At 33.1% G+C, this 22258-nt stretch overlaps 2 protein-coding genes across 4 annotated transcripts in view; one reads left to right on the top strand and one right to left on the bottom strand.

Moving 5' to 3' along the window:
* The window catches only part of LOC140441331 (U3 small nucleolar RNA-associated protein 25 homolog), a 37216-nt gene extending 30065 nt beyond the window's left edge, over positions 1–7151 (top strand). Inside the window, exons 5-6 of the mRNA XM_072531981.1 lie at positions 1591–1984; positions 5009–7151. Coding sequence (XP_072388082.1) covers positions 1591–1984; positions 5009–5353 — 739 coding nt within the window. The 3' untranslated portion in view covers positions 5354–7151. The remainder of the gene's footprint in view (positions 1–1590; positions 1985–5008) is intronic.
* A 6901-nt stretch (positions 7152–14052) lies between these two features.
* The window catches only part of inaF-D (trp-interacting inaF-D), a 71418-nt gene continuing 63212 nt past the window's right edge, over positions 14053–22258 (bottom strand). Inside the window, exons 2-3 of one of the 3 annotated variants that reach the window (XM_072531983.1) lie at positions 20732–21185; positions 14053–14387 (exon numbers count right to left, since the gene is read on the bottom strand). In XM_072531983.1, the coding sequence (XP_072388084.1) occupies positions 14212–14387; positions 20732–21056 (501 nt within the window). In that variant the 5' untranslated portion in view covers positions 21057–21185 and the 3' untranslated portion in view covers positions 14053–14211. The remainder of the gene's footprint in view (positions 14388–20731; positions 21186–22258) is intronic. The other 2 variants (XM_072531984.1, XM_072531982.1) reach the window with 2 other exon arrangements.

Raw genomic sequence — 22258 nt, 5'->3', positions numbered from 1 at the left:
ACATTGTATGAAGTAATATGCATTTGTCGTTCTTTGTAGTAGCCTGATTTTTTCGGGGGATTCTTAGCACCCTCTGCTCCAAACCTGTTCCAATCGCTACCTTAGTTGGAGGTGTTGGAGCTGCCGGGGATTGAGAGCCGTTCAGTAAGTAGTTTCGTCTTTTCGTCATAGAAAATAATTTTTCAGGTTTTAAGCCATTAAAACGCCACGCTTGGAAGTTTATATGGAGGTTATTTGGAATTGGGGGAGGAAAGGGTGGAAATGGGAATGCTTTGTTTTTGGACATGGTTTCCCCGGGGATAGCAGGCTGGGGAAATCCATGAGCTCGCGTGGGCAGGTGTGTTATTCCTGAAGTAGATCTATCCCCTGCCGGGATCGTAAAGAAGTATCCACCCGCTACCCATACACATATATACCTAATATATATTATAAGACGATTCATATAAAACGAATTCTAACTACAATATGCTTGTAGAAGTACACCTCTTACACTTATTCTTCTTTTTATGAAGACATGCTCTGCCTGTTTTTCAATGTGACTCCAATAAATTGTTATTCCATCGTTTTCGTGGTTCCATCCTACTGATCGTCTTTCTATTGGGGAACCGTCTCTCGCCATCTTTACTACTCTATATATGTATATATGTTGTCATTCGACTTATCTGATCGTTCCATTCTACTCTTCCATTTCTTTCTTGGTAGCCGGTACCAAGCCCAGATAAAATGTGGAGGGTGATTGACAAGGTTAGCAGCCTACCAATCGTAAAAACGAATACTGATCAAAGAAATAATTTACAGTTCATATAATCCGATGTCTAATTTATTCAGTTGCATTATGGTCGATCCCCCATATTTGTTTAGAAATGTTTTAGCGCTAGTGAGAGAATATTAGTTCATATAATTTGTAAATATTCTTCAATACACCTCTCACTCTTCCAAGAAATTGTGTACGTCACTAGAAGACAAATAATAACTCATCACCATTTGGTTATAACCATGTCCTGGAATATGGTGTCTACATTTTTGATACTCAACTATATAAAGAACTATTTTTTATACTTTGCGTTCTTTTTAAACAAAAATATGAAATTTTTGTTAATTAAGACACGCTTTTGCGGGTCGTTATAGCCTTATTACGAACGCAAAGTAGAAAAAGTATATTACACTTACTTTATAAAGTAGATATTTCCAAGGATCTTTCTTCTAAGTAACCACTTGGTCCACTTGTGGATTTATGTTCAGCATGTATAATAGAAAGCTTCTTCACATCTAGAGTCAAAATGTAATGTTAACATGTTTCTACTAATAAACCTAATAAACTTAACCTTTTTCAACAGATTTCCTCTGTTCTTGGTTTTCAGTCATTAGGTTAAAAATTGTTTTGCCCCTACTTTCCATTATATTTTAATTTTAAACACAAAACATTACATTTTTTTTGTATATTACGTTCCTGTGACTTTCGATATATTAAAAGTTACATTAGTGTTGGGAGGCACAAGCAAGAAAAGACGTTTTTTCCACAAAATGTGACAACAATGTTAATGCTTTGTGATTTAAAGGCATCTAATACATTTGTATTTATTGTTACAGAGTTAGAACTTGGAGTTTGAATGGCTGGGCGAAATATTATCGACAGACTCTCATATTTTCCTCAAATAATTTACCAGAAATTAACGCAGTCTTTAACAAAAAATGTCATAATTTTGCTGGAAAAGTTAAAGTATTTAATCCGATCGAATTTGGTTGTATAAGCCAAGTGGTTGTACAGATTCCACATGTATTCCATAGGTTCGATTGTAAAAACGCAGCAGATGCTATCGATGCGAGGTTTGAATTTTTTATAAATAAAATTTTACCCCAACAAAAGGAAACTTTGATGAAGCATACGTTAATATTTATTCCAAGTTATTTTGATTTTGTTAGAGTGAGAAATTATTTTAAGAAAGAAGATATTGGATTCGTACAAATTTGTGAATATTCTAAGGTAAGTGAGAGTATCTTTGAATGATAATATTGACTTAGTTCGCTGACGTGGTATTAGGGTAGTAGGTAGCTCGAAGATTATTGGAAGAAACGGACGATGATTTATTTTGTGTGAGAGGGATCATTATGTTGAAGGTAACCGGGTGTCTTATATATTTTAAATCATTTCCATAACACTATTTCATTTTTCGATATTAACGGCTTCCGGATAATCCTCGGTCTATAAAAAGAATGAGGACTATGGTTCTGGAATTGTCAAAGTTCATCGTATGCTCCGAATATGATGCTGGACCTGGGCAAAAACTGAATCGGAATTGCGGACTAAAGTTGAATGTCCGTAACTTCTATTTTGAATCCTTCGATTTGTTTGAACTACGCAAGATTAAGGGCAGTCTACACATAAACCTCTACTAATAAGCAGTTGTCGAGCCTTATTTTATCTTGTTATTTGTCGGTTGAAGTGCACATATATCTATATTTTTTCTGCTAAATCTTTGGTGATGTCTTGTTCGCTCGTGTTTAATGATTTTATATTGCAAATACCGATTCGAAGTATGTTTCTCTGACACATTCTCTATGTGTCAGAGTTAAAACACACCAGCAAAAGATGCCACAAACAAAGTTTTATCTTTACCTAAATTTTAAAAATTTTAGAATGTATTTTGTCCATTATTTTATATTTTATATGTGTGTTATTAATGTTGAGTGTCAATGCTTTTATAAATAATCTCAACAACTAGTAAGTTGCACTGAAGAATTGTGATATTTTATAAATATTTACATATTTTTCTTATTACAGTGTCTTGAAAAAGGAATAAAACCATTCCGAAAGCTAGACAAAAAGTCAAAAGAGTGTTTCATTAACATCCCGGCCAATTTTCTGACTGCAACCCTAATAAACTTGGCGATCATCATGGCAATCTATCTTATCTGCAGCAGCGCGGAAAAGCTGCACAGATGTTGTATTGAACCAGATTCTGAGGTTCTTTAACCAAGATGTTCTTCTTCTTCCTGGACCTCGTTTTCCAAATATTTTTCCTTGTAGGATGGCTTGAAGGAGAGTATATCTGGATTCATTTCGCATAATATGTCCGAAGAACTGTAACTTTCGAGATTTAATGGTGGTCAGTACTTCTCGATTCTTATTCATTCTACTGAGGACCTCCTCATTTGTGACTCGGTCAGTCCCCGGGATCCTAAGCATTCTCCGATATAACCACATCTCAAATGCTTCCAGTTTTCTGCACATATCTTCGTTCAAGGTCCACGATTCAACACCATAAAAAAGGAAAGAGAAGACGTAGCATCGCAGCATTCTTACTTTTGGATCAAGAGAGAGGTTGTGACTCTTGAAGAAGGCCCCCATCCGATTGTAGGGATCTAGCTTTTCCGATGCGTGCTCTAATCTCCTGGTTGTTGGTCTATTCTTCATTTATTATGGTGCCGAGATAGTTGTAGTGCGTCACTCTTTCTACAGGGGATTGGTTGACGTATAGTTGACCTTCTGTTATTCTTTTCTTGCTAATTATCATAAGCTTTGTCTTCTTAACGTTATATATATATATATATATATATATATATATATATATATATATATATTATTTATATATATATATATATATATATATATATATATATTATTTATATATATATATATATATATATATATATATATATATATATATATATTATTTATATCGACAGTCACTAATAGGTATATTGATGGAAGGCAACCGTATATACGTATTTCTAACTATTGGTCGTCTTCAGTGCGCTGCAGCCAAGTTAGAAAAGGAGCATATTAACTTAGAAAAGAATCACTACAGGAGCAATGCGACCAATTTGTGGCACTAGAGTTAGAAGACCCTGAGGCTTTCCAGGGCAACCACTAACAATAACCACGGAGGAAGTTGGATGGGTTGGAGTCAATAAAAGGGGCTATTGGTTAACTATTTATTATCTCGAGCTTTCAATTGTGTTTACAATTATTATTAAGAGCTGCTAAAAAAGACAAAATATCCTACAAAGTTGAACTAGAAAGAAAAAAAATGTTTTGTTAACTCACCAAATAAAATTAGTTTGGTTAATAAAATTTCTGCTAATACATTTCAAAAAGAATTAATACAAAAATGTCCTTATCTAATAAATGCTTCCCTGAAATTTTAATATAATTTTGAAAAAACATTTTCTTAACACATTTGTAAACACAATTGAAAGCTCGAGATAATAAATAGTTAACCAATAGCCCCTTTTATTGACTCCAACCCATCCAAAACTTATATATGTATATATATATATATATATATATGTATATATATATATATATATATATATATATATATATATATATATATATATATGTATATATATATATATATATATATATATATATATATATATATATATATATATATATATATATATATATAATTATTTTATGGTTTGTCATATGTGTATGAGTATGGATGTAGATTATTTATCAGTAATCATTTTAAATTTTAATCCCTTAATAATAAGCAACCTGCTTCATTACATTTAGTTAATTTCTCATTTAGTTGACGAAATAAAAATACGTATATGAATTATGTTCCCAATTCTAAAGCCTGTGTCGCATCTTCTAGTTTTATTACTGCGCTAATTTTATTGGTGATTCTTTTTGTAACTTGTTTTTGCTTACCATATTTCACATATAAAACATTTTGCTGATTTTCCAACGACCCGTTATTTTTCAATGCAATAAACAATTTTGTTTTACAATTCTTCAATTTAGTGTGTAATTTCTGATGAATGATTTCCTAAACTGCTTTCTTTTTAGTCGAATATTTATGTTTAAAAAGAGATATAGTTGTTGGTAAAAGACTTTGTAGAAATGTTTATTATTTATTGTAATTTTTTTTCAATTTATACCACTTACTGCTCCGAATTTAATATTATAGTTCCACTTTTTTTATAAAGTTATTTATTTATATTTAAAAATAATGATGGCGTATTCTGGCCTTTTTTTATCGGCACTTATTATTTTTAGGAAGGAAAAGTGGCTAGAGCGAGAGATATGTTCTTCCACGGCGATGCACATTTTCTTTTATACACGGAGAGATTCCACTTTTTCCATCGGAGAAGAATTAAAGGAATAAGGCATATAGTCTTTTATCAACCACCAACTTTCCCAAATTTTTATTACGAAATGTGCAATTTATTGCAAGAAAATAATTTAAACAAGAAGTTTGGCGGAGTATCAAACATGACAGTTTCTGTTATGTATTCTAAGTATGATATATACCAGCTTTCGGCTATTGTGGGAACAGAAAAAAGTGCAAAAATGATACAATCGGATAGAAAGGTTCATATGATGGTAACAGGTAGTGATTAAAACTGGAAATACTGTATTCGCCAAAAATAAACACTATCGAAACTTAGACGGCTGTGCAATTGCGCACGCAATACGTATTTATTTGAGGGGGTTTATTTGTCGTTAACTGTCATATATGTTAGCAATCGTTGAGAAATTTCATAACACTGGTAGTTTGTTGTGTTAGCTCAAGGGCTCTTCCGTTTGGCTAAAAACAGCTTTTGCCAACAATAATCAAGGACGCGTTCTCGATCAGATCTTACAGTCCCCAAAACGAAGCCTTCAACGTAGTGCATATAAACTGAATATCAGTGAAATATCCACACGTCGACTGTTCAAATCTCTTGGTGGTTATCTTTACCGCTTTCAACTTAGACAAACACTAAGCGTTGCAAACAAACGAGCAAGAGAAGTTTACTTTTGCCGAGTGTTGAGTCTAGTGTACGAAAATACCAATGTCTTGAGGTATGTATGTATGTACGAAAGTCACATTCACTTCAACGGTTATATCAGTAAATAAACAACTCCATTTCTTGGATTTGAACGCCCAGATGTCACTAGAGAGATATCGCAAGTGCATTTTTATCGCACGCTAATAGCGGAATACGCTATTTTGACATGTACGCAAGCGCATAGTGAATGTTACGTTAATAACGGATAAGGGCTTCCGCTATTTGGGTCGAAATAAGGGGTGGTAATTACGTTAAACGATAATTTGACATTTCGCATAAAACATAAAAATATTTGATAGAACACAAATTTAGAAACTAAAAACTGTGACTGTGGATCAAGTGGATGATCTTGTTTGGCAATCTAACCTTATCTATGTTGTTTGGTTTGTTTTGAGAAACACGTGTGTTCTTATTTTGTTTAGACAAGTTTTATACATTGACATTGACTATTGGTTAAATCATTAAAATTAAAGTACACGTCTACCTGCTCAATATCTTCTCCTTGTAACAAATTAACAAGAATTAAGTCTTCAACTTCGTTATCATCAACACCAGCTATTATTGCTGCATCAATTTCCAAATCCATTATTCAATAAAAAAACAGTTAAGTACAAGTAGTTATATTCGAGTATGGCTATGACTAACATTAATTTCTAGGTTACAGTTAATGCCAAACGTCGGTTGTCATAATGACGTTAAGTCTTATCGTACCCCCCAGAACAATTTGCGATAACTCTCTTGATACCTGTGTTTTAACAGACCGTTATTTATGTCTCAATACGGTATTAACGTTTGACGTTGCGATATCTCTCTATTGTAGAGAAACCACTCCACAGTGAACGAGTAACAGTAACATTTTGAAAACTGTTGTCAGATCACTCAACTGATCTGACAACACCTAATGTATAGATGTGATAAATTTGGGCCATGCTGAAAGAATCAAAGTCAGAAGTTAGCAGATATTGGAGAACTACGACAAAAGATAATAACCTGTTTTCAACAACTGCTGCAACCACCCTTTATAAATATGTTGGATAATCTACAAAACAGTTATGAAGCTTGTTTGCACCGCAATGTTGCAAATTTTGAACATGTAAATTATGTAAATTAAAAAATAAATACAATGTTTACTTTCAGTACTGTTTATTTTGGCGAATACTGTAAATTGAATTACAGATTCAAAAATCAACTGTAATACCGACTTTTTTATCGATAAGAAAAGTACGCATGCTTTATTGGTTATTCAGATACGAGGATTTTAATATGTTTAACACCCTTTATTTTAAAAGACTTACCTTCTTACCTTTGATATTTTCATGTATTTATGTAAATATGTTGTAGAGAATAAACCACAGTTATAAAATAAATTTTTTATTGTTGCGGATCAGAGGCTTTGAAATTAAAATTTGTTTCCAAAATACAAAGTGATCAAAGTTCAAGAATACTACAAGAAGATTGGGCACATCCACATTAATGGTGGAAATAAATTTATTATTGAATTTAATTATTATAGTGACGCATAAAATACGGAAAAACCAGAAAATGATTTAAGTGTATAAGTATTTTAAGTTAATTGTTGTGTTTTGTCAATTAATATTCCGAACAATTACAAGTGTATAATGAAAATACTCCCGTTTTAAAAAATATTATTAAGTGTTGTATTTTTGAAATAAATAAAAAAAGAGCGGGGACATGCTGGAATTTTTAACTAAATTTTAAAAATTTTGAACTGTATACTTACGTTAATTTTAGATTTATCTATGTTTTTATTAAAGTTCTTTTAGTGTCAGTAATTCTGACAATAACAAGAGTAATTACAAAAGCTATTCTACATCAATGCAAGCATGCGGCAAGAGGGAGGGTCCCCGTAAGGTTAAATGTAAATAAAAAATAGTCCAAATTAATTTTAGCACATACGATATGTCCTGCTTTAACGGCATATATCTACCTAAGTAAAAAATAAATATTTTTAATTACATATTTGTTCTACTATATTTGTTACTTATACTATACAACGATAAAAAATGTCAAATGGAACCATTTTTTGGAGGATATAGAAATTATTTAAAAGTAAGCTTTAAAAGAAAAATTTTAGCTCTATTTTCGAGTACTTTTTTAAGGTATTGAAACATGGACTCTTACAGATGCTTCCACAAAAAAATTGGAGGCCTTTGAAACGTGGCTTTATCTTATACGAAATATCATATACAAATAGTAAGTGCTATATCTAATACTACAAAGAAAAATACCTGACACAAGGAGCCCTGGAAGAAAAAGATCTCTTGGCTAAAGTCTTGAGGACATGATTTTAAACGCAACTACAGATATTTTCTGCGCTGCTACTAATAAATTAAGGATATGATGGTCGCTAAGATTCAGTAACGAATCGGCACTCACAGAACAAGAACCCGCCAAAATTAGTTATATCTTTTAGGCGACTTCTTATTAACAATGTGTTCTGGGAAAGGCCAGAGGGAAGAAGGTCTGTAGGGCGGCCTAGAAAAAGGTGGAAAGATGCAGTCAAAGAAGATCTAGAGAAAATGGGAGTGCGACAATGGGAATTACTGGCACAGGACCGACAAACATGGAAAGGAATAGTAAACGCGGCAAAGACTCACGAAGAGTTGTAGCGCCATTGATGATGATGACTTCTTATTCCTACATGGGGGAACATATCTTGCTACATTTTACTGAGAATTTGTTTCATTTAGATTTAAGCAATTTTTTTCAATTAGTGAATTGTCTACTTCTTATTAATTTAATAATTTTTTTACTATATGCTTCTCTCAAAACAATTGATGCAATGAAGTTGGTATTATCTAAGATATATTACTATGGTGGTACTCGAAAATGGGACATGGAGGACTAAATCTCACTGCCGAACGTCTATCTCATGCCAACCGCTGCTCAAACTCAACAAGCAAACGGAGGTATATTGGATGAATAGAGAGGGCCAAGATGTATATTGGATGGATAGAGAGCCCTGTTGAAGACGACGGGAATCCTGCATGGTATTATCGATGTGTTTAGTTCGACCACCCTTATATAGTCGACATATATATTTCATATGTGGTGGATGCGTGGATTATGAGTGAACGTTATCTAAGATGTGTGAACCAGAGCAGATAGCGGGTAGATGAGAGAAAATATGTGGCAATGAGGACTAGGTTTTGTGTAAGAATAGGAGGTTTATGCTGTATATGCGCAGGTATGTTCTGATTGGGAAATTTTCAATACAAATTTTTTTTATGGGCTCCGGGATAGAGTACATATCACAGGATGCAACAGAAAAACAAATAAGTGGCAAGACGAGGCTTTGTGAGGAGGTAAATGAAGATGTGTGGAGTAGTGCATACTGGCTGGTTATTGGACGACCTACTTCCTGCAACGGAAAAAGAAGGGCTCCTAATTTAACCGAATAGAAAGAAACTTTTAGCTATGGTATCCTGACTGAAAATAGGAAATGTGGCAGGATGAGATGGGTTACTACTAAGTGTGGGAGGGTTGAAAAAGAATAGAAAGGAGAGGAACTGAAATATATGCCACTATATATTTCGTTTTTATAAAGTTCTTTTATCATCAATAATTCTACTAATAACAAGAGTAGTTACAAAAGTTATTCTACATCAGTTATCAATGCAAGCATGCGGTAAGGTACCCTGTAACGTTAATATAAATAAAAAATGGTCCAAATTAATTTTAGCACATACGATATGTCCTGCTTTAACGGTATATGCATAAGTAAAAAATAAATAGTTTAATTAGCAAAACATCAGGATCCACACTATATCTTAAAGCAAAACTATCAAAACCTAGAAATCTGACCATTCTACTATAGGTATTTATTAGTTATACGATACAACAATAAATGCCAAATGAAGCCATTTTTTTGAGATATGGCTTAATTTGGCATTTATTTTGAAGGATGTAGAAATTATTTAGAAGTCATTATCTTAAGAGAAAAATGTTCGGCTACATAAAAGCTATATTTTCCAGTACTTCTTTAAGGTATTGAATGGACTCTTACAGATGCATCCACAAAAAATTTTAAGGTCCTTGAAACGTGGCTTTATCTATGCCATCTCATGCGAAATAACAACATATAGGAAGTGTTACATCTAATAATACAAAGAAAAATACCTGATACAAGGAGTCCTGGAAGAAAAACAATCTCCTAGCTAAAAACTTGAGAGCATGATTTCAAACGACACTACTGATCTTTTCCGCGCTGCTACCAATAGTTTAAGATTAACCATGAACATGAACCAGAACAAGAACCAAAATTAGTTATATCTTTTAGGCGACTTGACTTTAGGTGATTGGAATCTCTAATCTAACTGAATAGAAACTTTTAGCTATGGTATGATGACTGAAAATAGGAAATGTGGCAGGATGAGATGATACTACCTTTATTGGGAAGAACATTTGAATATGTATTAGAATGGTATTTTTCGGAGTGTGGAAAGGTTGAAAATGGTTGAAAAAGAACGAGAGAAAGGAGAGAACCTAAATATGTACCACTACGTTTGCTAAAAGAAATGGCAAATGTGATCGAAGACTTTTTAAGTGGGAGATGATTGGAACAGATAGTGGTGAGATCGACCTACGGTGGATGTAAGGAAGAGGGCAAAACAAATATACTTAACTTATATGTGCCACGTGTGCTTATGAAATGTGGATGTTGATATTTTGGTAATCGGGTAAGATTCCCTTGTGCATCCGGTTACTTTCGGCTCGATAGGGATGCGTATGAACGTAACGTACCAGCCCGTTACGTTAGGTAATACGTATCTAGATACGTTAGTTCAACCATTAATGCGCATGCTTATATGTCAAAAAAATACGTTACGTTTACGTATTTGGTGGAGTATTTTTATTACTACGTTACGTTAAATTGTGGAGTATTTTTCTTGAAATATACTGATATAACCCTATTTGAGTGCACCGTTTCTTTTTAATAATCTCATTTAGGTAGTTCTTTTAATATTATTGTTGTATTCTGTGAGCGATGCCTGATGCCAAAATCTTGAATTTCTCATATTTATGATTTGTAGGGAAAATCGTTTAACATTAGGTGAAAAATAAAACAATTTGTATATTGTAAATAAACTGTACATATATTTAACAATAAATTATTGTTACATATTGATGTTTAGTTTGGTTCCTTTTAATTTTATGTTTTGGAAATTAGACTATATATTTAGAAATAGACTTTATACTGACGAAACGTAGAAAGAACTAAAATAGTATTTTTATACTTAAATTTAAGTTGTTCAGTTTTAATAATATAGTAGTTTATCATAATTTTTTATAATTTGCATCTTATGTAACATGAGAATTAAGTGGATCTTTACGTAATGATGAAAATGAATAAAACGATTTTATAAACGAAAGAACCTCTGAACTTAGGGTTTGTATGTCATTCGAGGGCATACACATCTACTAATATCCGCGGTGCGTATTACAAAATATTAGTCGTCAGATTATTGTGTTCATTTTTTATAAACTCGGAAATTCGAGTTAATTTATCAATTTCATTTTATCATAGTAGACGCCATCGATGATATAATGTCAGTTTGGAAGTTTCAGATGAAATGACAAAAACTAAAACGTAGCACAAATCCTAACGGGTGAAATCGTATTACTGCTGTGGTGAAGAATATGACAAATTTAAACTGGTGGCTGAAAACTATTCTGGTAGTACCTTCTGGATCAAATAATAAACGGAAAAGAAGACGTTAATTGCAAAGAAAAATATTAATGTTGCTATTTACCATGAGTTAAACCAATATTTAAATAAAATATCATTGGGCACTAGCCAAGAAGTTCTATCTAGAGAAGATGTTTTAAAATTTATTAGTGCCACTTCAAATGAGACGTTTTTAATAAACAAAGTTTCATTAATGTTTGGTATATTAGGTGGATGTCGATTGCAACTTGTGAATATATTAGTTACTCACGTAGAAGATAGGAAACAAATATACATAAGCTTTATACCAGCATGAACAGGAAGCATCATTGGGTATTTCAAAAACCTCAAGTTTGTTAACCTAAGAACAGAAAGCAGCTAGAGCGATTTGTTTTCAAAGAACTCTAGACCGCTTCAATTCAAAAGCCTGTACAACATCGTGAGTGACGATATTTGGGTACAAATAGCTGAACAAAATCATACAAGTGATCTGTTCTCGAAGCATCTCTCATTAACCACAAACATATGGTTTTTTACCTTTAAAGATAGTAAATAATATTAAAATGCCACAAGAAAATAGCTTCAAAACAATAATGGGATAACAGTTAAAAGGAATCGAAACACTTAGTTTGAGATAGGACTTATATTAAAATTAAAGTCGTTCAAGCTTTAAACAAACTGAAAAAATAGTGTATATATCCTTGAATAACTATTGAGACTCTTTGGGCTTACTTTATTTGTTTCATAGAATTATAGGGCAGTACATGTTATATAATTATATGTATTTATTCTATGGAAGAATAAAATTTACTTAGTTATACCACAAAAACACGAAGACAAGCATCGATGGAATTATCTCAAACCAGTTTAAATTTTATGAAACAAAAATTAGTGGACAGCGAGATATATACGCAGACTTTTATTTGTTATCATTATAGAAAAGATAGTAAGAAGGTGTGCTTTAAATACAATCTAAGCTGGTTTGGAAAATGTAATAATAGTAGAGATACGCAACATTAATGTGACGTCACGATATCGATTGTTTGAGGTTAGCTCCCTCTAGACTTTAAGGAAACTCTTATTTTCATAATACGAATTTCTAAATAGAAAGTAAAAGTGCTAATTCTTTTTCTGTAACAGTATACTTACGTTACGTTTTTCTTAAAGTTTGCTGAAGTAGGCAATATGATGTTCTAATCCATCATTCCTTTGAAATAAGATATCGCCTACACCAGAGTCACTTGCATGACAATCAAGATAAACATGTTTGGAACAATCTGGACTTGCTAGAACAGGAACGTTATAAAAGCTTATTTGATTTTATGAAAAACTTCATCAGCTTGTGGAGTCCAAGTAGTAGGTTGACCGTTCTTTCTTCCTTCCAGTAAATCAGAAATAGGACTACAAATTGAAACAAAGCTGTTCAAAAGTCTACGGTAATAACCAATTAAGCCTATAAGTATGTGGATATGGGTTCTATTTGTGGGTACTGGATGTTCCAAAATAGAATAAAACAATTCCCTGGTTTGGGGTTTGTTGAAAGTTTTCTGTAAATTTTTGCCCAGGATGTTTTTCCCCGTGCTTGGAATAGACATCTGGCTGCTTTGAGAGGTGCTGTCTGTCAAAACTTAACTTCTGTTTTTTGAACACCTATTACAATTGAAAATAGTAATGTTTTTCCTACCATGACTATGACAAAATCATCTCTTGCGTTCAGAACATACGTGATATGTATGACCTTTCTTGTTGCAATTCCAACATGTAGTGGATAAAGAACTAGTATCTACAGTTCAGTTTCAGTTGGGCTCAATCTCCTCCTTAAATCCACAATTATGTATATCGAGAAATACAAAAATAAAACTACAAAACAATAATACGCCCAGTCCTAACATATGGTTCAGAAACCTGGATTCTAACAAAAAATAATGAAAACATGTTTCGAAAGAAAAATACTAAGACGGTGATGATGGTAAGAATGATGATCTACAGTTCAGTTATTATGAGAAGAAATAGAAAGTGTAGACTCAATTTTTTGTAGTATCTAGTCAGATCGGCAACTGTTTCTGTCTTCGAAAACAAAAGCCCTGACAAAATCAAGAAGAAGGCCACTCTAATTTCATCAACTTTCTCTATCTCTGGAACTTGTTTTAAAAACGAAGGAATAGAGTTTCTGTATGGAAAACGTAGGCAGATACAGGCTGCCTAAAATATTGCCTTTTGGAAAGTATTTATTACCAAGCTTCTTTTATAATCAATAGGAAGATAAGTGATAGGGATCAGGAGCAGGATTCAAAAGTTATTATGCCACCAAGAAAGGCATTACCTTCAAATAAATCCTCCAAATACCAAAATAAGGACATCATGTTAATTTTTACCAAAAAATTTCTTATCTTTGTCGGATCTACAAATTACTTGCCCGAGTTACCGTGGTCATTTCGATATAATAAGAGACTCTTTGTAAAGCCAATGAAGTCGACTTTATTTAGTAACAAAGTATAAACTTGATTTCACTACACAAAAATAATGATCCTACTTAGTAGTTGATGCAATTAATTGAAATAAAAAGTCTTCGTGGCATATTTAAATGTAACTATACGGACCATATAAGTAAAAAGTTTTACAACTATATTTTGTGACATCACATTTTAAGTCTTTTGTGTTGAATAAAATAATTATGTACTACCTCTGCTATGAGAGTTTTCTATAGTATACATTAACACATTAAATTTAAATGTTTTTCAATAGTTTTCTTCGTCTCTATCCCACAGCTTCTTAATTAGTTTACTCGTTTTTCTTAAATCTTCTAAACTATCGTTATAATCTTCTTGCCAGTTTGTGGTATTATCTTCCGATGTTGTTGTAGGAGATGGCAGCCTCATTTCTGGCTCTACTGCTGGAAACTGTTGTTGCAGATCTAAAACAAGAGTTAGTTATATTTTATATAGGATTACTAATTTTTGTTGCATATCTCAGATATTGACGTGTCATTCACAGTAATTTTGCAACGCTTACAACAAAAAATACTTTTGAAATGAATTTAAACCATCTATGGCACACTATGGCAGATGTGAAAAATTTACATAACGTATTGTGTTCGTATCTCACTTCATGACCTGTGTTGGTTTTTGTTTTATTTTTATGTCATTGTATGATTTATTATACAATGTATTTCCAAATTAATCTGAAATATTTTTGTAAACAAAAGATTAAAAGTTCCTATAAATATGCCTTACTGGTTTTATCGTTATTGATATATAATTTTTAAAACTGAAATTAAAAATTTATTATAGATCAACTTTTACCGCTTATTTTTTACACCACTGAACCCTGATACTTAAGCTTTAAACACTCTGGATTAAAACCAGCCTACTCTACTATTTGGAAAATTTCAAAACAACAAATGTTGTTTGTCTAAAATTCCGCCAGTGTTTATGTAATAATACACCAATATTTCCGATATCTGAAGTTTCCGACTGAATTATTCCAATATAATAAAATTTAACAAAATTTCAATATTACATTAGGTATGTAGAGACCGAATTGTCTGAAGAGAAGTCTGTACTCTGTCTAAGAACGGGCATCTTCTGATCTCAACCATGACATGAAAATCTCTGATACTTATCCGACCCTGTCCTTCCATTAAACTGAATCAAGAAGTTCTGTGTTTTAAGTAACTTTTTAACCTGACACAGCGTCTTTAGTGACGCCACAGAACGGCTCTGGACCTGCACATGTTTCTCTCGAGCCTCTTTTTGCTAACGAGTCTACTTATTCGTTCCCTTGCAGCCATTTACAAATTTGTTAAGAAGATCCTTTGCAATTATGTACCAGTTTTGAATTAGTAAGTGGGATATTTTCCGCCATTCTGCCTATGAGTATAAATATTAAGTCTCTTTTCTCTGTAGCGCCCCTAATTCAGAGTTGTAAATCTGAATCCTGACAGGATATGATTTTTTTATTTCAAAGAATATTTTCTGAAACTGATCTCTACTCACCCGAGGTACCGCAGTCATTCGGGTATAATAAGCGATTATTTGTAAAGACAATGAACCTAACTTTACTTTACTTAGTAGTGTCGTACGGCCGTAGCGTCCTCCTGGTTTTCAGGGGTTTCTGGACGATCTATGACCGCCGCTCTCGAAGAGGATCTCAAGTTTCGAGAGTCCATCTTCGTATTCAAGGAGTTGATTGAGATACCGGCCGCTACGGGCAAGAAGTTCCGCCGAGCCTTTGTGGTAGGTGAGGGGACACTGGCAATCAGAATTCTCTAACAGTTCGAGCTTTCTTACAGACAAAATATTCTTACACTGACTTAAATATGTGTTAGAATTCTGATGCGTGGTGTATATCTCAAGTTCCACAAAGATGTCGGCCTTCTCGCTTCGTGTAGCCGCGTTCCCTCTCCTCGAGAGAGGTACAAGAATGCCGGCAATGTCGACTCTTCCTGCTGCCAGTCGCTTCGTATAGCTACCTTTTTGTTAACAGTAATTCTCCTAGTTACTATTTACATAAGGTTTTGGAGACGAAGTGTTATTGCAGCTCATCCTGATCGGAAAAGCAATTACAAGTCCCCGTCGGGACTTTTATTCGCTCTTTACCGTGACAGGCCCAAATAACGCTTTGGTCAGTTCGACACGATTTGAAATAGTTCTAAGACCAATGTCTTTTCTATCTCAGAAAGTCGTGTTCTACTGTCAGGAAGCGTTTTGTAGTAGACACGCCGGTTCTGGTACACTTGATGATTTAACTTCTAAATTGGATAACCATTATTGGATAAATATTCTTCAATCTTAGACGTCTTCGTCGATAGCAGGATATTGGTTGATTAATAAAACTCAAAGGTAGCTTGGTAGCGCACCGAACCAACAAGGTCTTATGGGGGCTAGTAGTGTATGACGACTGGGGTCCCGATTGGAAGATGTGCTGCTCTTTTATACACATCGTGTTTGAGAATTTTCACCACACTTCCGCCGAGAGACCAATGACAGCGCAGTTAATAACGAGCGCTGTGGTTGGCCGGCCAAAGTAACAATCTTTGTCGTGATTGGTTATCTTGGCGACAGTAGCAAGGCAATTATTTAACACACACTACTACATATACAATGTACAGTAAGTCAGTTGACTGCAGTACAACAAGAAAATTGTCGAAGATGTTGAATAACTCCACATAATTTTATCGGTGCAGGTTACCAACACAAAAAATTTAATCTGAAACACTTGTATGTTGAACAAGGTTGTATATTTTGTATTGGTCCAAAGACTTATGATTCGATTTCTTGGGCAGTCTTTGATCCATCAATGAACCATATATAGTGATTGACTAGATGGTATAACAGTATTAACAGTTTTGATTAAATAAGTTCTAGAGCCCTCATGCTCATCTGAAAGATGAGGTCTTGAAGATAATCCCCAGTAATATGTGGGTGGGTATTCAATAATTCATTAAGTCCCTATGTATTGTTAGCTTTGAGTCAGAATAGCCATAAAAGCTACCGTTGAAATACAAGTCCAGAAAGTTTTGGCATAAAAAATTAAAAATTTACAAAGTCACAGTAGCTTAGGCTATTTTTTAATGTAGCTCAGGTAGTAATGTATTTAGGTAGTCCACATAGAGGTTGAACAGCACAGGAAACAAAATACACCCCTGTCGCACCCCGCTTAAAATTTCAAATTCCTCTGTATTCATTTATTTGTTCAACCTCACTCGTGCTTTCTGATTCCAATAGAGACTCTGGATTACTCTTCTTTCTCGTCAATGTTAGCGATGTGTAACACTTTTAACATTGCATCGTGTTTTACGGTGTCAAACTATTAAACCATTGTTTTTTAATTGATAATGAAGCGCGTATGTCAGGGCAGGCGCTCATTTGTACAATGAAAATTTAAACCAGCAAACATTTGTGCCCTAGATCTTGTTTCTCTCTCTTATACACGCCGCAACCCAAGCGTCCGTCCTGTTATAGGTGCATCATTAACGATTAAAAAACAAGATTTTTAAATGAAATAGGCTCAAAATACTTATCGGGGAATTATAGAACAAGGTTTGAACTTGAATTTAGGTTCTTGATTAATTTAAAAATAACGTTTTTTACTTGCGTTTTTGAGCCGTGAAAATCGTAATTTTGCGTTTTTCTCAGCTTTAAATTATTTATATCACGAAAACGATTAATTTTGCAGAAAAACTACAAGAGGCCTGCCTATTTTGTTCAGGATGGGTCAAAAAATTCAAAAAAAATTGAACAAATTTTCGCCTGGGCGACCACTTGAACTTTATTTTGGTGTCTGAAAGTCATGAAAGTGATTATACAAAAAGATCTCATGGTAATATTTTTTCGAACGAACCCTGTTAAGGCGCGTACACATTTGGCGAACGTATGTGGCCGAAGCCTTGCGACCAAACGCCTTCGGTAAATGTGTACGTCCCAACAAACTTTAGCAAACGCATGTGTTTGCCTTCGCTAGAGTTCGCTCACTGGATGGTACATCAAAAGAAAATTGAAGAACGAATTCGTTTGGCTGTGGTTAGTGTGTACGCTTCCGAGTAAAAGTGTCGAACGTCGTCGCGATTTTGTTTTGATTTTCTAATTTGCAATAATGGAGTGGACTAATTCTTCTTGTTTAAAACTTATTGGTTTATATCGAGAGCGGGAACTTTTATGGAATCCAGTGCATAAAACTTGTATATGAGTCAAGAGTAGCTAAATATCGTGGGGTTAACATTAACCTCTCTGCTGGCGGTATCGCTTCTCCAAACTTTGTATCTGCTTTCGCGATTTGTGGACCAATTTCATTTAATCTTCTTCTTTTGGTGCCTATCCTTTGTGGATAGGCACCAAATGTTGGCAATCACGTTGGTCCATACAATTTTGTTGACAGCTGCTCTAAATAGATGTATGGTAGTCATTCCTGCCCACTGTCTGATGTTATTCAACCACGATGTCCTTCTGCGCCCTTGAGATCTTGCCTTGTAAAATAAGTTGATACTTCTCATTGCGCATCACATGCCCTAAGTATGTCATCTTTATGATTTTCACGATACGCATAATTCATTTAATAACCATTCAAAATCAGTAGACTTCATTCTACAAAAATTTTGAAAAAGCCTGTATTCCATTTCAGCTTTTAGATCATTAAATAAGTCATATCTCTCTATACTGGCTTCTGCTTTCTAGAATAATGATGTTCACCAGCGCCATTTTCGTTGTTTTTTGGGGAGGTCTTTTACATCAATTTAGATCAAATAAATAACTGCCGCATCACAAATCGCCAAAATTACAACTATTTTACTAATGCAAAAACTAGTTTGACTCTGCATTGCTATGAGAATGCACTGCAGACAAATAAATACTTTCAGTAATGTCGGATTTCATAGTTTCATTCGTATATTGACGTCAACAAATGAGTGAGTCATGTTCATGAAATTTTAAAAGACCAATAAATCTATATACAAGACAATATTTTTATATCGCAATAAGTATATAATATTGTATCAGTTAAATTTAGTCTAGCTTTATACAATCATATATAGTAAAACTAAATTTATTTAAAAAACTTTTATTTAAAAAATCCTTTATAAATGGTGTAAGTATATATTTATATACTAATATATTTTATTTTATTTATATTTATATATATATATATATATATATATATATATATATATATATATTATTATATATATATATATATATATATATATATATATATATATATATATATATATATATATATTTATTTATATATATATATATATATATATATATATATATATATATATTTATATATAGCGGATTTTTTAAATAAAAGTTTTTATGATTCATGGTATACAGCCAACTATAGAAATTTCATTTTCCTATCGTGGAGAAGCATTGATGAATAATATTCCAGACATACCAAATTAATTACTATTTGTAGAAAACAAATTTTCTTCTTTTTTTATGTAGACATGACTCTGTCTGTTTTTTGCCTCCAGTAAGTTGTCGTTCCATCGTTTACGTGGTCTTCCTACTGATCGCCTTTCTATTGGGGAACCGTCTCTTGCCGTCTTTACTACTCTATTTGTTGTTATTCGGCTTATAGGATCGTTCCATTCTACCCTTCTATTCCTTACACAGTTCTTGATGTTCTCCACCTTGCATCTACGTCGTATATCTGTACTTCTAGCTCTGTTCCATAGTGTTTTACTATCAATTTTTCTAAGTGTTTTCATATCTGCTGTTTCTAACATCCTTTTTGTCCTCTCTGTGTCAGGTGGTGCTTCTGCCGCGTATGTCATTATTGGTATGATGACTGTTTTGTAAATTCTGTCTTTCATTTCTTTTCCGATATTTTTATTCTTCCATATTGTTTCATTCAGGCAACGGCTCTGTTTGCTTTTTTTACTTGAACTTCCACTTCCTCTTGTAGCTAGATAATGTGATGCCCAAGTATTTAAACTTCATCACCTGTTCTATTATCTCACCTTCCAGCTCCAATTCACATCTTATTAAATTTGCTGTTATAACTATGCATTTTGTCTTTTTTGGAGAAATTAACATCTTAAATTTTCTGGCGGTTATATTAAATTGGTGTAGCGTACGTTGTAATTTATCCTCACTGTGTGAGAGTAGTATTGCATCGTATGCATAGCAGATTATTTTAAGCTCTTTTTGTCCAATTTGGTATCCTTTTTAGTTCTTTTTTTTTTATTATATCATCCATAATCAGTTTAAACAATAGAGGACTCAGGGAATCTCCCTGTCTTATCCCATTGCCAGCTTAAATAGTATCAATTAGTTCTTCTTCTGCTTTTACTGTGTTGTTTTTGTAGATATTTTCGATTGTTTTTATTAATCCTAGAGGTATCTCTCTTGCGTACAATAAATAAACAAATCTTTAGTACGAAAATTATAGGCTTCTTAAAAAGTCGGTATAATCACTTAATAGCTTTTCATTACACAATGAATTTATTTTACACTTTTGCGCAACAGTCGGCGCAATGTTCTGATACAAAAACGGTTTCGTCAGTTGTAAGATCCATAATGATGAAGATTTTACCTGTAACTTAATTTGCTTTATATTTCGGTGTTCTTTGTTGTAGTAAATACCGTATTAAATAAAATTAAATCATTCACATTATATTAAATGCCACCGGAAAATGAAAATATCTTATTTGTAATAAGAGCAATTTTAACAATAGGAAAAAAGAGATAAAAACTAAATAGCTATGAGGAACTATTAATTTAGGAGAGGTATATTTTAAAATAATAAAAAACTTACCTACTACTATACTTTTACAATTTTGTGCATAATTAATTTGCTGTCGAGACTCGCTTGTTACATATTTAGCTGTCATTTTTTGGTCCCCATTCCAAAGAAATACGTAGTATAAACTCAACATAATTGCCGCAAGGGAGACGAAAAATACATACGCAACTACTGTGAGCACCCTAACGATTTTTTTCTTATGTTTTGGTTCATATAGGCGATCTTTGGCCTCGTCTCCAGCGAATTTGACTGTTGTGTCCAAAAGCGATGCTGTTTTCCACTGCGCCGAGTCACCACTCATGGTTAATTTAATACCATTTGTGGCCTTATATGACATTTTCTCCGTGAGAAAATTAAAAAAGTTTTTAAGCAAAATCAGAGCCACGCTGACAGTTTTTATTATTTTGGTTTATTAAATTAGTATCACTAAAATTTTAGAATGCTTGTTATAGTTCATTGGTTTCCACTGAAAACGTTATAGGTAAAATTATTTCCTTTTCTTAAGTATTACAAATATTCAACCGAAAACTTTCAAACATTAGTTAACTTGTGTAAAAATAATGATCAAACAATTATCTAGATTAAACAATGTTTATATATAACACTTGTTATATATAAATAGCATACAATAAAGATTCAGGGATCTTTATAAATAATAAAATTATCTTTATAAAAATTATCAAATCGGGCACTGTTTCATAATAAAATTGGTTATACCTATCTTGTAAAATACTCGGTGTGAGGTACCATACTTCTCATAGTTATATTTAAAATAACAAAGTTTTAGTCAACTAAAATATTTGGAGCCTCCTACCACTTCCGGTTATACCGGCTCCAAATATTTTAGCTTAATTGGACCTACCTAAAAACTTCTCACCCTAACTTTTCAGGTAATAATTATGTCAAGTTAATATATATATAATAAGAGTATATGTCTTTAGTACCTTGTTGTATGGAAGCATGGGCTCTTAAACAGAACAATGTAAAAAGCTTTGAGAGTTTTGAGATGTGGTGCTGTCGACGAATATTAAGAATAAGTCGGGTTGATCGAGTCACAAATAAAGAAGTATTACGGCGAATGGACAAAAGACCTGAAGTAATACTTACCATAAAAAAAGAGAATGCGGGGACAAAAATACACATTCCTACAAAATATAACGAAGGGAAAGATTGAAAGACGTACGAATACGGGTCGCAGAAAAATGTCCTGGATGAGAAATCTAAGAGAGTGGTTGGGTTGCACCACAAACGAACTGTTTAGAGCAGCTGTAAACAAAGCTCTAGTAGCGTTAATGATATCCAATCTCCGATAGGAAAGGAACGGAAAGAACAACAATAACTAGGAAATTTAACATGAAAAAAATGCAAATACTGATTTATGTTTAAGCCAGTGATAATCCCGATAATAACAAATAGTAACAACAAATAGCCACTAATCAAATGTCTGTCATAAATGAGAAGACACAGCGAGACAGTCAGAGAATAAACTATAAACATTTGAAATTCATTGGGATGATTGAGTAAGTTCTCGAAGTTCAT

Source organism: Diabrotica undecimpunctata, chromosome 5, assembly GCF_040954645.1.
Source record: "Diabrotica undecimpunctata isolate CICGRU chromosome 5, icDiaUnde3, whole genome shotgun sequence".
NCBI classification, from domain to species: domain Eukaryota; kingdom Metazoa; phylum Arthropoda; class Insecta; order Coleoptera; family Chrysomelidae; genus Diabrotica; species Diabrotica undecimpunctata.
Note: the sequence above shows the minus strand (reverse complement) of the source record. Positions and strands in the feature narration are given on the sequence as shown.